Below are 16,298 nucleotides of genomic sequence, written 5' to 3'. Positions count from 1 at the left end.
GTTCACCTCTACACTTACACACACACACACACACACACACACACACACATACACACCTGCTGTCATCTAATAGTTGTGTTCATACAATGACTTTCTGTTTGAATAGCATTTTTTATGTATGGAAATGTGTGTTAATCTTCATGTGGATTTGACAGTCCTTTACAAACACATTAAAAAAAATCTTCTAAACCCATTTCATTGAATTAGTGAGGAAGGCTGTCTTGAAAAGGTTGTTCTTAAAAACAAGATTATCTGAAAGAGGTCCAGAGTTTACTAACCAAGATGTATTTCCTCACAAGTTCCATTTTAGTGGTAATTGTTTCTTTCAGTCCATTTTAGCAGGAAAGGCTTTGGTTCTGCTTGTTTGCTTTTTTTTTTTTTTTTTTTTTAAAGCCCAGGCTGGCTTTGAATTTGTGATGTAGCAAAGGATGACCTTGAATTCCTGATCGTCCTGCTTCCACTTCCTGAGGGACGGGGTTGTAGGTGTGAATCCCTACACCCAGGTCACAGAGTCTTGTGTGTCTGTTGTTCAGTTTTCTGAGTACTGTGGAAACTTTATTAGAATGCAGTTATTAGAACTTTGGGATTTTCTTCTCTGTCTACTGAGACTCTCGATTTTTTCCCGCATCTGAACCTGAAAACAAAATAGCTGCTGAAGAAGATTAAACATTTTAGGTTCCTCTCCTCAGAATGCCAAACTGACACTGAAGAGCACGTCTCCATCCAGTGAATGAAAAGCATTTCTATATTTAATGAACAAATCCTATTTATTTCATTGTATTTTATTATTTGGGGCTAATTTCTTTCTTTCTTTCTTTCTTTCTTTCTTTCTTTCTTTCTTTCTTTTTTTCTTCTTTTTTTTGTCTTTTTGAGACAGGGTCTCCCTGTAGCCCCAGCTGTCCTGGAACTCACTATGTAGACCAGGCTGGCCTTGAACTCACAGACATCTGTCTGCTTCTGCCTCCCGAGTGCTGGAATTAAAGGTGTGCGCCACCACGCCCGGCATGGGGCTGATTTCTTAATTAAACATAAAGCCCAGAATCTAAATGCTTGGTTTCCTTAAAGAAAGGATAGAGGAGAGGCACAAAGCTCATGGCAATACAACTTGATAGTAGTTAAAACATCACAGAACACTTATCAAATATTGGCACCTGTCGGTGTACAAGGTCTGTGAGGGGTCAGTATCCACACACATATAAACAGCATTATTATGACCAGCCATGGTAAACACTTTCTCTTATATAACCTCAAAATAGCCATGTATACACCCATATAATAAATGGGAATGCTGAGATTTGCAGAAACTTAAATAACATGTCCAAATTTATGAAGTAGACTTGGAATTTAAAGCCAGGCAAATTCAGCTAAGAATTTATATTTTATTTATTTATTATTTGTATGTGTGTTTTGCCTGCATATATGTATATGTGTGCCATGTGTGTGCAGTACCCATGGGGGCCAGAGGATGGTGTTGGATTCCCTGGAACTGGACTTATGGATAGTTGTTAGCCGCCATATGGGTGCTGGGAACTGAACCCAGGTCCTCTACAAGAGCAGCCAGTGCTCTTAACAACCGAGCCATCTCTCCAGCCCCAACAACATCTCCATCTTACCATTGAGCTTTAAAATGTTTGCTGAACTGTGGTATCATAGAAAGATATTTGGTCTTTGCCTCTGGTTCCTGGCACAGAACTCTCACTTGTAATTTTCTGAGTGATAAGGGTGTTGAGTAATTTTTGGTTCTATGGGGTGGGGCTCTTAGCTAGCTACAGGATGGGAACTGGTCACCAGAAGGAGAAATCCTTGCTCTAGGAGCCTGGAAAATTTCAGCTACATACTGTCAGCCTCTGCTGAGAGGAAAGGGATGGGGATGGAGTTAATAGTCAGTTAAGCCCATCTGAAACCTTTGTGAGAATCTGTGAACAGGAGGGTTTGGAGGTCTTTTGAATCACTGGATGCATCCATGGGTCTCTCTGGGTAGAGGTGCACCACTCTCCTGATGCTTATCACTCAGAAAATGACAGGTGAGAGTTCTGTGCCCCACACTCAGGACCCTTCCAGCAAATACATGTGTCATTAGTAATATAGTGCTAATAGAAGTGAAGTCTTTCCTTGAGGTCTTCAAGCCTTTCTAGCAAATAATTAAAGCCAAGATGGGCAGTGTGGAAACCCCAGACTTTATAGCCAAGTGAGACAGAGTGCGGGTAACTTGCGGCTGACATCTGCAGTATGGGATTGGGCCCTGACACCTGTGGGGTCTGATGCTAACCCTAGGTAGTGTCAGAATTGAACCAGATTGTAGGACACCCAGGAGGGGTCAGAAAGAGAAAAAAAAAATCCCATATAATCTCATAGTCCTCCAAATAACTTGCACACTTAAAAATATGTATTTCTTGTGTATGTGTCCATGTGTATGTATGTGTGTGCACATATGTGTAGGTGTATGTGGAGGCCATGGGTCGATGCAGTGTACCTTCATCTATTTCTCTCCATTTCCTTTTTTGAGATAGGGTCTCTCATTGAACCTGCAGCTCACTGACTGGTCTAGACTGGCTGGCCTGCAAGCCCCAGGGTTCCTCCTGTCGCAGTTTCTCTGGCACAGGGCTCACAGGAGCAAGGTCGTTGATTGCAGCTGTGAAGTGGACGCTGAGGCTCTGAACTCTTGCCCCTCATGCCTGACAAGCATTTTACTGACTGATCCATTCCTCAATTTTATATTTTTTGCACACTCTTTAAAAATCCCACTTATTTATTACTTATTGTGAGGGTATACATGCCACAGTGTGTCTGTGGAGGTCAGAAGATAACTTACAGGAGTCCGTTCTCTCCTTCCACTGTGTGAGTCCCAGGAATTGAACTCAGGTGGTCAGGTGTTGGTAAGCACCTTTACCTGCTGCACCATCTCACTGGCCCTTTTATTACTTTATACATGTGGATAAGCAAATATTTTCATGTATACATTGGATACTTAAATTTCATCTTTAAACTGTTGGTTTCTGTCCTTTGCTACTTTCTGTACTTATTGAGTTATTTTTCCTCCCACAGATTACTAAAAACACTTGATATATTTGTATATCAGCCTTATGTCTATAGTTTGTATTGTAAATATTTTTCTCTAGTTTAAAAAAATTAATTTTATGTGTATGACTGTATTGCCTGCATGTATGCAAGCATGCTCATGTTGTTGCAGTGCCTGCAGAGGTCAGAAGAGGGCATTTATCCCTGGAACTGGAGTTACAGATGGTTGTTAGCTGCCGTGTGGGTGCTGGGAATCCAACCCAGGTCCTCTATAAGAGCAGCCAGTGCTCTTAACCACTGAGCCATCTCTCCGTCCAACTCTGGGTTATTGAATTGTGACTTTTGTTTTTAATATTGGTTTTTTGTTTGTTTTGAGACAGGGTCTTGCTATGTAGGATGATCTTGAACTCCTGATCCTGCTGTCTTCCTGTCCAATGCTCAGATCACATTTTAAGAAAAGTTTTCTTCTGGTAGATTCATGATTGTATATCTTTAGGCCTAATTTTTTTTTCTTTCTAGAATTCATCTTGATGTAGTTGAAAGGATTCAACTTTTTTATTTATTTAAGATAGCTAAAATTCTAATATTTTAACAGTTTAAAAGTTTTATTTATGCGTATGTGTGCCTGCTTGTCTGTATGTGTACCACATGCATGTGGGTACCTGGCAGAGGCCAGAAGAGGTCCATGGAACCTCTGGAACTGGAGTTACAGGTGGTTGTGAACCACCTGATGTGGGTGCTTGGCATTGACCCTGGGTCCTCTTCAAGAGCAGCAAGTGCTCTTAACCTCTGAGTCATCTTTCCAGGCCCCTAACATCTTTTATTGAAATATCAAACTCGCCTATTGAATATATATATTCAATATATATATTTATATATAAAATGTATTGTGAAGCAGTTTCATCACATGGTCCAGGCTGATCTGGAATTCCTGGACTCTGTTGCTTGAACTGGACTGTGGTTTGTTCCCTGCTTTTCCCAGCTGTTTTTTATGTTGACATGTTTTATCATCGTCTGAATTCTCTTATTTTCCTGGGCTTCATCCTGAGCTATATCCAGTTCCACTGATTTCTATTCCTATACCATTACCATACCACTTTAATTAGCCTTGCCTAACAATATTTGCTTTTGGCCTTCCACTGATCTCTACTCAATATTCTTTTTCAGAGCCCTGCTATCCGTTCTCGTGTGTTTACTCTCAGAATCATTTTGTTAAGGTCCACTTACCCTTTCACTTTTTGCATCTGTTCTAAGGTCTCTGGGAGAGTCACTCCAAAACTTTCAGGGAAAAAAAGGGTGACGATTCCAATCAGGACGGTCAGACTGCCCATGACAATGTAGGGCAGGAGCCTGTTATAAGCACCTGTGAAGTAATGAACACAGGAATGTCAGTGAGGTACAAACATGCTGGGGATGCTCTTTGACAAGATGCAGAAAGGCTATGAGTGCAGTTTTAAGCCTGAGCGTTTTCAGAAGAAAAGTCAGCAAAACAGCTATTTGTTCGTGCTGGATGCTGGTGACTGCACTTCTGTAATTATTTACCCATTCAATTATCATAAGATTTTTAGTCCCTGTCCACTGCTCTGTTCTAACCCATTGCTTAGCCATGCATGACAGATGTTCCTTTGATAGAAGTCGCCAAAGTTCTTGTAAGGTGGAGGTAACGAGTTGGGCAGGGAGAGAGCACCCGGAGGAACCAGCTCCTGTGGCAGAGGATGACCTTGACCTTCCAATTCTTTGGCTTCTACCTCCTGAGTGTTGGGATTTTCAGGTGTGTGACATGATTCCTGGTTAACATCATTCTGGGGGTCAAACCCAGGGCTTTGTGCTTAGGCAAGGATGCTACAGCTGAATGACATTCCCTGCTCCACATCTTCCATGGGGTCACCGAGACAGGAGGTCAATAGAGCCTCAGCTTGTACCTCTTCTGTATAGAGAAGACAGAAGAACGCACCTTGTAGATAGTATTTTATTTGACCTTGATCATGAGGCTTCGCTGAACCCCAATGTTGCTAACAGGACTAGTTTCTGTGGACTAAAGGCTTTTTCTTGGGCCTTCTTATATATCAGTGGGCCAGGACTGAACCGTCTGGGCATAGTTTGAAAGTAGAGGGAGAAATGACACCATACAGTATTGTCATGGTGTATCTTTTCTGAGACTTTATATGTCTCTGAGGAGTATGTGCGTAGTTGAACCAGTAGGTAACCAAAAAGGAGCAAGAAAAACAAGGAGGTGTGTCTGTACTTCTCACCAGTCAAGTGGTTAATGAAAATGGCTCAGAACACCATACCCGCCGACATCCTGGTACACCTCCTGCTAAAGCCCCTTTGTTATCATATTCTAAATTGGTACATTTGATTATAGAGAAACTAAAAATGTCTAGACTGCCAAACAGCAACCATGGCAACAAAAACATAAAGTATGGGCTGGCGAGATGGCTCAGTGGGAGGTGCTCGCCTCCAAGCCTGATGACCTGAGTTTGCTCTTTGGGACCCACATGGTAGCGAGAACTAACTCTTGTAAGCTGTTCTCTGACCTTCACAAGCACAGCGAGGGGTTCCCCACATATGTATACACAATAAACAAATGCAATTAATTTTTTTTTCTTTTTGAAGCAGGGTCTCCCTGTAGCCCAGCTGTCCTGGAACTCACTATGTAGACCAGGCTGGCCTTGAACTCACAGAGATCCACCTGCCTCTGCCTCCCAAGTGCTGGGACTACAGGCGTGCGCCACCCATGCCCAGCAATTAATTTTTAAAAATAATAAAGTAAAAACATACATGATAAGCCAGGTAAATATTTATAGCATATACATAGAAGGCTGATTTCCTTGCATTGTGAAGAGCTCACACATATCAAAAAGAGGAGGATGAGCCCAGCTGGTGAGCCACAGTGAGGCCTCTCAGCAGCAGCCCCTGGTGTGCCTTTACTCCTCAAGTTTTCCACCACCTCATCTCCTGTAACTGTCCCCTGAAGGGAAAGGAATCTTAGCCTAACTCCTATCCAGAACCCCCACTACTTCCTTCAACGCCTTTACTGAGTGATGCTTACTGTGGGCACTGAGGATTCTATCCATGTAAGAATTCAGCAGAGGGCTGGGAGATAGTTCAGTGATTAGAGCATTTGCCACACACACAGGAAGACAGGAGTTCAGATTCCCAGAACCCACATAAATGTCAGGTGGGTGTGGCAGCCTGTCTGTAATTCCAGCCTCTGAAGGTGGAGACAGGAGATCCCTAGAGCAAGCTGGCCACAGAGACTAGCCCCAAGTGTGGAGGGGGTCTGGGTTTGACTGAGACACCCTGCCTCAAAGAATGAGGTGGAGGAACAGCCAAGGAAGAGACCTGATATCAACATCAGGCATACACATGCACACATGCATACCAGCACATACATGTGAAAACATGGACACACACGAAAATGGAAAAAGAAAAAAGTAATTCAATAGAGAAATGGCAGGAAGATCCTGGCTACTGTCTAAGGGAGCACTGATGATCATGATGAAAAGGACCTAGTGAGGGCATTTAAGAAGAAACGTGTCTGCAATAGTGTCTTATTGAGAATTGAGGGAAGTAATCCAGCTCCTGGGTGACCAGTGAGGGAACCTGAGCCAACTCCTGGTACAGAAGGGCATAGCCAAGGGAAAGCAGCACAGTGGGCCTAGGTTTCAAGTGCTTGTGACTCACTGGCGCTTAAGTGCAGACTTCGTTGTGCTGAGTAGAAGTTCCCTTGTCACGAGTTTAAAATTTTCACAGCTTGTAAAATGTTACTATTTGGGGTCCATTTTTAACTTGGACTAGTGTAACTCCTTCATGCAATAAACTGAAAAGAGCTGAGCCAAAGAAGGGGAGGGAATCAGCTGGCAAAAGTGCTTGCTGTGCAAGGATGCCAACCTGAGTTCAATCTCTGAGAACTCATATGAGGATTGAAGGAGAGAACCAACTCCCCCAAGTTGTTTCTCTGATCTCCACATGCACACCATGGTATCATCGACCACCACCAGTAGTAGTGTTAGTAGTAGTGGTACTAGTAGTAGTAGTAGTAACAACAACAATAATAATAACAATATAGATAAGGATAAGATAAACCACTAGAAGAGTGGGCATGAGACATGAACTGTCAACATACTGAAAAACAAATGGAACAGCCAATAAACATATAACAAATATTTATCACCATTTGTAATTAAAGAAACAGGGGCTGGTAAGATGACTTAGTGGGTAAAGTCACCTGCCAACAAACCTGATGACCTGATTGCCATCTCTGGGACTTACATGGTAGGAGGAGAGATCAGATTCCTGCAAGTTATTCTCTGACCTACACACACACACACACACACACACACACACACACTGTGGCACACATGCCCATTCATATAGACACAAAATAAAATAACTAAAAATGTAAGGAAAAGAAAACTGAAAGCATCAGTGACATCCATTTATAATATAACATGATTTAAATATTGGCTAGTCCCCATTGTTGGTAAGAATACGGGGTAACAGCTAGCCTCATCTACTTAAAGTTAGGATATGAATCAGTACAATATTTAGGATTCTATTTAACAACATCTGTGAAATTTTAAAGATTTATTTATTTTTATTTCATGTGTATGTGTATTTGTGCACCACATGCACACAGTACCTGCAGAGGCCAGAAGAGGGCAGTGGATCCCCGGAACGAGAGCTACAGATGGTTATCTGTTTATAATTCTTTAAAACTCAACATTATATCAGAATACCTTTTCAAATGGGTATACATTACTCTTTCACCTTTTTGGCAAGTCCATGTCTTCTGACACATGCATGTACATAATTCATTGAACCAGGGTCCAGTGGATAGACAGTAGGTCATTTCTAGGTTTCTGCACCCAAATCTCCAAAATCAAATGCTGAGAGTCGGTGCTCAGATTCTGGAGCACTACAGATTCTGAATTTTCAGATCAGGGAGGTGCAACTGGTAACGTTTATGCAAGAATTCCAAAATCTAAAAACACCTGAAGTCAGAAAGACTTTTGGCATCCAAATATTATAGATAAGGAATATTCAAACTGTACAAAGATTTTAATGGGTGTTCCCCCATGGCTCTACGCCCTGTGTGTATTTCCTGACGCATATGTGGATTCATAGATATGAGGACTAAAATTCTTGGAGCAAAAAAATGCCTTTTGAAAATTTTATAGAGGGGCCTGGGGAGATGGCTTGGCAGTGAAGAGCACTGGCTCCTCCAGCAGAGGACCCAGGTTCAGTTCCCAGGATCCATGTTGGAGTGGACTCTTCAGAGATATACAGCTGCCTTTGAGTCATCCCTGTTCCTGTCAGTAACCTCTCACCCATGCTCTTATAGATAACCCCAATCAACTCATTGGTTCACCAAGTTGGACTTTGGTGCAATCCATACTTGAGGCTATTACGAGTTTCCTTTCCTGGGTGAGTAGATGTGCGTGCATGTTGCGTCCCCTAAGGAAAAGTCTGTCCTGTGTCATGGCTAGCCTGGTATCCACAGATGACAAACAGCACAGACCCTGTCTCAAACAAGGTAGAGAAGGGAAGGACCGACATCTGAGGCTGTCCTTTGAGCTCCACATGCATGCTGTGGCACATGTGCACCTGCACTGACACACACAATGTACAAACACATGCACACACATTTTAAAAAACTAAAGATAGAACAAGATGCATCTCACCCAGGTAAACGAAGTAAGGAGCAATGATGCTGCCCACTCGAGAGGCCATGGAGGTGATGCCCACGGCCATGTTCCTGACCAGGGTTGGGTAGAGCTCTGCAGTGAAGACATACAGCATGGAGAAGGCAGAGGTGATCCCAAACTTCCCCAGCATCACCAGGCCAATGGATAGGAAATCATAATCTGGAAAAAAGACTCATTTTAGCTGTCTATTTTTTTTTTTTTTGTATTTTTGAAGCAGGGTCTCCCTGTAGCCCCAGCTGTCCTGGAACTCACTATGTAGACCAGGCTGGCCTTGAACTTACAGAGATCCACCTGCCTCTGTCTCCCAAAATATTTTATTATTTTTTGTTTTATGGGTATGAGTCTATTTCCTGCATGTGTGTAAGTGTGTCCGTGTCATGCAGTGCCCACAGACATTAGAAGAGGATGTCAGATCCCCTGGAACTGGTTAGGGATGTTTTTGAGCTGACATGTGGGTGCTGGGAACTGAACCTGGGTCCTCTGCAAGAGCAGCCAGTGCTCTTAACCACTGAGCCATCTCTCCAGCCCCACTAGTTATCTATTTTTGTGTTTTGCCTACATATATATGTGTGCTGGTTTCATGCAATGCCTGTAGAGTCCAGAAGAGGGCATTTGATCCCCTGGAACTGGAGTTATAGACAGTTGTGAGTTGTCTTGTGGGTGCTGGGAACTGAACCTGGGTCCTCTGCAAGAGCAGCCAGTGCTCTCAACTGCTGAGTCATCTCTCCAGTGCCAAGAGAATCAATATTAACTCAGATATTATATTGTCATTTTTGCTGCAATGGGAATGCTTTCATTTACATAAAGCATTCCCTAATAACACACTGTCTACAAATGTCCTGATCACGGGACATGGACAAAGATGGTGAGCAGGGTGGCTCTGGACCAAGCTCTGCTCTCATTCCAGATTATTAATGCATTTAGTGACCTTCATTCATTTATCTTACTTGTTATGACAGTTTCCTGGTGAGTTGTTAGACGTTAATACAAGCAAGTTTAATCTTTTTTAAAAATTATTTTTATTTTATGTGTACGAGTGTATTGCCTGCATGTGTGTAAGTGCACCTGGGTCATGCAATACCTGTGGACTTCAGAAGAGGGTGTTAGATCCCCTGGAACTGGAGTTACGTATGGTTGTTAGCCACCATGTGGGTGCTGGGACTCAAACCAGAGTCCTCTGCAAGAGGTCGAGGGCTCCCAACCTCGGAGCTATCTCTTCAGCCGCACCCAAGTTTAAAGACAAGGACTAGTCCTTTCCATCTTGTTTTTCATGATTAAGAAGTACAGTTCTAGCCTGGCTCTGTGGTGCAGGCTTTTTACATGTTTTTTTTTTCTCCATTTTTCATGGGCATGTGTGCGTGTGCGTGTGCATGTGTGTGTGTGTGGGGGGGGTGAGCACATGTGTATGCCTGTTTGCATGTTTTTACATGTGTGTGGATACACATGCATGTGGGGGCATGTGGAGACCTGAGCTGATGTTGGGAGTCATCCTTAAAGGTTCATCTACCTCCTTCACCAAGGCAGGTTTCTCTTGCTGGCCAGGAGCTCACCAACATGGTTACTCTTGCTGGCCATCTTGCTCTGGGGATCCCCTGTCTCTCTGCCTTCCAAGGCTGGAATTACAGGAGGGCTTCATGGCCCCCAGCATTTACCTGAGTTCTAAGGATCCAAACTCTGGTGCTTATGCTTAGTGGCAAGCACTTTAACCACTGAACCATCGCCTCAGCCTCTGATGTGCACTTACCATCCCAGCTACTGATAATGTCAGAGATTGAGACAGGAAGATCACAAAGTCAAAGCCAGTCTGGGCTATATAATAAGTTCAAGGTCAGGCTGGGTAACTTAGCAAGATCTTGTCTCAAAATAAAAATAAACATAGTGCCCAGGATATAGCTCAGTGGTAACGTGCTTGGCTAGTACAAGATCCTGGGGGTTTAAATGTTAGGACTGCAGGGGGTAAAAAGATAAAGTGTTCTATGTGTACTACTGTTTATCAATGATTTATCAACCTGTATTTTAATAAAATGAGAAGGTTCGATACAACAGGAAAAGGGAAATACACATTCCTTTGTGCATTTGTGGCTTTGGTTTTTTTCAATATATTTTAATGGAATTTTTGTGCATTTCATACAATACATCTTAATCATGTTTAGACCCCCTCCCCTATCTGCACCCTCCAAAGACTGTCCACCCAATTTCATGCATTCTGTCATATATGTTAAGGTTTATCAAGTCAGGCTTGTGCTCAGATGCCCCTTCATGTGAGTTCATTCACTGGCGCCTGTTCAGCATGCTTAGCGTCACTCCCTTAAAGAACGCACCCTTACCCAGTAATGATCAGCTGCCAACAGCTCCTCAGCTAAGGTTAGGGCCTCCTGCCCAGTTCTATGCTGGGTTTTTGTCTGATTGAATTTGCATGGGTCCTGTACCTGCTTTCGCCATTGCTGTAAGCTCATATAAGCAAGTTCCCAGAAGCCTGGAAGACTCTTGTTTCCTTATGGTCATGTACCACCCTTACAATCTTTCTGTCCCGTCTTCCGCAATGATCCCTGAGTCCTGGGTAGGTGAGGTTTAATACAGGAGTCCTATCCAGGGACAGCCTTTGGTTTAGTTGTTGTTTTGTCTTGCTATTTTTGAGACGGTCTCTCATGTAGCCTGAGTTGTCCTCAGATTAGTTGGCCTCAGATTAGCTTTGCAGCTGAGGCTGGCCTCGATATCCTGATTCTCCTCTAGCCTCTACCTCCCAAATGCTAAGATTATAGACATGTACCACCACACCCCACTAGGACGGTTGTTTGTGCACAGGAAGCTCCGTAGCTTGCTGCCACCCATCTAACCAACCTACGGATACTCTGTGATGTCAAGGCTGTGTTAGTAGGGAGCAGTGACTCGGAGAGGCTGGTCATAGGTATTGATACACTAGACCGTGAATACATCCAAGTGTTCTGGGATGCTGTTAGCCATAAGTCTCTTCTTACCTGCAGGTACCACTTGGATCAAGAGGAGCACACCTCCTCCCCAGAACAGCACCCCAGCTATGATGTATCTCCGTGGCAGGGTCCGCAGCAGCAGCCAGGCTGTAAAATAAGCTGGAACTTCAATCAGGGCAGAGAGGAAACAGTTCAGGTAGACATCTCCATGTAAATTAGGAACATCGAGAGACAGAGCAAAGTAACCCACTGAAGTTAGCATCCTGAAACACAGACAAAGGAGAAAAATCACAGGACAGCCTAAGTCACTCTAAAAATTTGTGATGGTTAAGAGGTGGCCTAGAGCTTGTGGCCCATAAGCATCCATTAGCACTTGGGGCTATTTAAATAGAAGTAAATTAGGTCAAGTGCTCAGGAGTCACTTGTGGCTTCTGTACTGGGCAATGTGGATCTCAAACATGTCTATCATTGTAGGAAGTGCTGTTGAACAGGGCCAGTCTAAATAAACAACATCCAACAGAACAGACTCCCTTGTCTGGAAATGTGGACATGACTGGACACAGGAGACGCTGAAGAATGTTTCCAGAAACATGCTGGATCTCTGTGTAAACAGACCAAGGTGGAGAACATAAAGACTGACTTAAAACAGAGTGAAAAATTCAACCTTATCACTGTAGGGATTTAGTAATGTTCGTGTATAGGAATAAGAGCCACCTGGATGGATCCAGGGCTTGGAGGCAGTGCCACTGGTCAAGATATATTTGCATCAATAATATGTGCAGACATGTAAGAACGAAGGGAGCTCACATCGAGGAAGGCCACGGGCTTAGCGTCCTTACTTCAGGGTAACTGCAAAGAGCAGTTAGTCAGTTTGGGTCATTCTCTGTCTCTGTCTCTCTGTCTCTGTCTCTCTCTGTCTGTCTCTCTCTCTCTGTTGCTATCTCTGGGATAGGCAGGTTACTTTTTTCCTTCCTCATTTCTTAGAAGATACATGATCCAATGTAGTCAACAAAGCCAATTCATTATTTCTGTGCCTTAAAATCACCGTTATCTTGGTACTTGTGAATATATAAAGTCCAGGCCAGCTCGGGGGGAGACACGTTGCTTTAGCCTCACTGTTCAGTTGTCTTTTCAGCCCAAGGAAGCAGGTTTAGACTTAGCACCTCTACTTTGGTGACCAAGGTTCTCTTTAGTCTCAGCCCCACCACCTTAAGGAATACGGAGCCCTTCCCGGTGGGTCCCTGTACTGCAGACTGACTATTGTTCCCAGGACTTTCCAGTAAATAGTCTCATGAATCAAACTGAGGTTATTATTCTTTTTTGTCTTTTTGAGACACAGTCTCCCTGTAGCCCCAGGTGGCCTGGAACTCACTATGTAGACCAGGCTGGTCTCCATCTCACAGAGATCTGCCCGCCTCTGCCTCCCAAGTGCTGGGATTAAAGGCATATCCACTACGCCTGGCTATTTCTCTATTTTTTTAAAAAAAATTATTTTTATTTACGTGTATGTGTCTGCATCTGCCACATGTGTGTGGGTGCCTGTGGAGGCCAGAAGAGGGTGTCGGATCCCCTGGAGCTGGAGTTACAGACTGCTGTGAGCTACTCAACATGGGTCCTGGGAGCCAAACTAGGGTCCCCTGGAAGAGCAGCAAGTGCTCTTAACTGTTGAGCCATCTCTCCAGCCCCAAACTGAGGTATTTCTAAATAATTTAGAGTCCCACAATTTTATTTTTGCTGCAGAGAAAACCCAGGTCTCTTCATGTTTCCCTGAATGAAAGAAAGTCAGTTGTGCACGTGCGTGGCATGAGCCTACGTTCCAGTGCACTTGTCCCTTACCATAGCAGCACAGACATCACGGTTATGGTGGCAATGTTCCGAGTCCTGAACAGGTCCAGAATGAGGGCTTTCTGCTGCTTCAAGGAGTTTAGCTCCTGTAGCTAAAATAGCATAAAAAAACCATGAGATGAAGAAGTAGACGGAAAGTACCCGTGGTGTGGTGTCTGGGAAAAACTTATGGCTGTAACTAAATTTTTGGAAGGGTGGGGTGTTTTTTGAGACAGGGTCTCCCTGTAGCCCCAGATGGCCTGGAACTCACTATGTAGACCAGGCTGGCCTGAAACTCAGAAAGTCACCCGCCTCTGCCTCCCAAGTGCTGGGATCAAAGGCACTGGCCACCACACCTGGCTTTTTTTTTTAGGAGGCAAAGAGGCTCATGCATCTCAGGCTGGCCTCAAACTCACTAGCTGAACATGACCTTGAACATCTGATCTTCTTTCTTCCTCCATTTCCTGAGATTACAGGCATGTGCCACCTTTGCCGGGTTTGTGTGATGCTGGGGATTGAAGCTTTGTGTGTCCTAGGCAAGCACTCTACCCACTGAGTGATGTCCTCAGCCCTTGAATGCAGCTTTTGCTGAACCTTCAGTATGCTTTCAGATCTGGGACTTGAGACCACTACACGCATCTCCACATATGCTGCGGCTTCTAACAATTTCAGTTTTAGAGAGAATTTAACATTTATTCTTTGATAATTTCATACATGTATATAATGCATTTTGATCATATGCCCTCCCCATTCCTCTCTTACCCACTCCCACTCCTTCTGAAATCTTCCTTCTTCCCAATGCTTCCTCCCTTGTTTTCATGTCTTGTTACAGGCCCTGAAGAAAAATGACCCCCCCACCCCCAGCATCAACTATGACTAACTCTTCAGTGAGGGGTGGGGACGCCCGTGACTCAATGCTGGACTGTTAACAGGCTGGATCTAGTGCAGGTACCACAGCTGCTGTGAGTTCATGGGTACTACGACCAGGTCATTTCCAGAAGCTAGCGTTTCACAGCACTCCCCCCGGCCCTCTGCTGCTTACATTCTTTCTGCCCCCTCTTCTGTGTTGTTCCCAGAGCCTCTACCAGTTATTTATTCATATTTTTTAAAAGTATTTTTATTTTATGTGTATGAATGTCATGCCTGCATGCTTGTGAGTGCACCTATGTCATGCAATGCCACGAGGTCAGAAGAGAAGGTCAGATACCCTGGAGCTGGAGTTATGGACATTGTTAGCTACTGTGTGGGTGCTGGGATTCGAACCTGGGTCTTCTGCAAGAACAGCCAGTGCTCTTCACTGCTGAGCCATCTCTCCAGCCCTCATGTTGTCTTTTTCTTGCTGCATGACATGGAACACTTGTCTCCAGCAAAATGACCAAGTAGTTAGCATGGAGGAAAACCTAAACCTATGGGAACTGAAAGTCTTCCAACGGGGTTCTAGGGGTGCCACAGACAGGACACAAGGGCCAACACTTGGCACTTCCATAGAGACTTTGTTTAAATGCAGAGTGCCAGCCCCCATCTCCACCCCTGGCCTGCTTCCTCTGACTCTTTCGTGGGCTCTGGAGGCCTGGGAACCTGTGTATTTAAAGCTTCTTGGGTGACTGTGATGAGTATCCAGGTTTGGAGGCCTCAGGACAAGCACACTGTTGTATCCAGTGGTTGTCCCTAGCCTGGGTGGTGCCACCCACAAGTCTCTGGATATGGTACGTAAGTATATTGAAGTCCTAAAGCTAGGGAAGCTCAAGGTTACTTTCCATGATGCTCTTGATGGTTTCTTGTCCAAGTAAACCCCTCTACCCCCATCATAAAGTTAAAAAAAAGCACAGTTTGAGTGTGCACTTGACCCCAGAGAAACACAGGGAAATCACAGCTTGATAGCCTTGTGATCAAATGGAGGCTACTCCATTTCTCTGGATCTCTGTTTTCGGGTTGTCCCTAGCCTGGGTGGTGCCACCCACAAGTCTCTGGATATGGTACGTGAGTATATTGAAGTCCTAAAGCCAGGGAAGCTCAAGGTTACTTTCCATGATGCTCTTGATGGTTTCATGTCCAAGTAAACCCCACTGCCCCCATCATAAAGTTAAAAAAAAAGCACAGTTTGAGTGTGCACTTGACCCCAGAGAAACACAGGAAAATCACAGCTTGATAGCCTTGTGATCAAATGGAGGCCACTCCATTTCCCTGGATCTCTGTTTTCTTTCCTGGAATTCTCCTGAAAGCATGAGACCAGAGTTTGGATCCCCAGATCCATGTAAATGCCTGGAGGTGTGGTTGCCCACCTGTAATTTCAGCCTTCCAAGATGGAGACAGGGGAGTCCCCAGAGCAAGCTGGCTAACAAGGTAAGCCACATCAGCAAGTTCTGGGTTCGACTGAGAGACCCTGCCTCAATGAATAAAGTAGAAGAACGATTGAAGATAATTCTCCGATTATCACAGGCTCATCATAGGACCTGCTAGCAGTGGTTAGCGTGCGCATCCCACAATGCTCAGTCTGCCTTGCACCTGGTAGAATCTTCATTGTCATTCTGAACTGGCCACATTAGCTGGCGCAGGGTGCTGCAGATCCACCTACACAGTACCCAAGAGGGCAGTGAGCAGAGGAGGTGTAGGGGCTCAGGAAAGTTTGAGTTCCCTTCACCTTAGTGGGCATGCCTGGTTCAGGACAGATGTGCATTGCCCAGGCAGGTAAAGACAAGGCACAATCAGGGCCTGTGTTTCTGGACTTTGTTCTAATTTGTCCATCTCTGTTTTATGAAGCTTTCATCTGTGTAGCACTGGCGTCTCTATAACCACACTATAAATTTCTTGAAGA

At 44.3% G+C, this 16,298-nt stretch overlaps 1 protein-coding gene across 5 annotated transcripts in view; it reads right to left on the bottom strand.

Annotated features, from left to right (window-relative positions):
• Positions 1-370: 370 nt before the first annotated feature.
• Positions 371-16,298, bottom strand: part of LOC115067028 (solute carrier family 22 member 4) — a 66,482-nt gene continuing 50,554 nt past the window's right edge. For 4 of the 5 annotated variants that reach the window (XM_029554191.1, XM_029554194.1, XM_029554193.1 and 1 more), the window contains 5 exons: positions 13,496-13,596; positions 11,708-11,922; positions 8,706-8,888; positions 4,246-4,381; positions 371-634 (listed from right to left, as the gene is read on the bottom strand). In XM_029554191.1, the coding sequence (XP_029410051.1) occupies positions 559-634; positions 4,246-4,381; positions 8,706-8,888; positions 11,708-11,922; positions 13,496-13,596 (711 nt within the window). In that variant the 3' untranslated portion in view covers positions 371-558. The remainder of the gene's footprint in view (positions 635-4,245; positions 4,382-8,705; positions 8,889-11,707; positions 11,923-13,495; positions 13,597-16,298) is intronic. The other variant, XM_029554192.1, reaches the window with a different exon arrangement.

This window comes from Nannospalax galili, unplaced genomic scaffold, assembly GCF_000622305.1.
Source record: "Nannospalax galili isolate Female #2095 unplaced genomic scaffold, S.galili_v1.0 scaffold424, whole genome shotgun sequence".
NCBI lineage: Eukaryota > Metazoa > Chordata > Mammalia > Rodentia > Spalacidae > Nannospalax > Nannospalax galili.
Note: the sequence above shows the minus strand (reverse complement) of the source record. Positions and strands in the feature narration are given on the sequence as shown.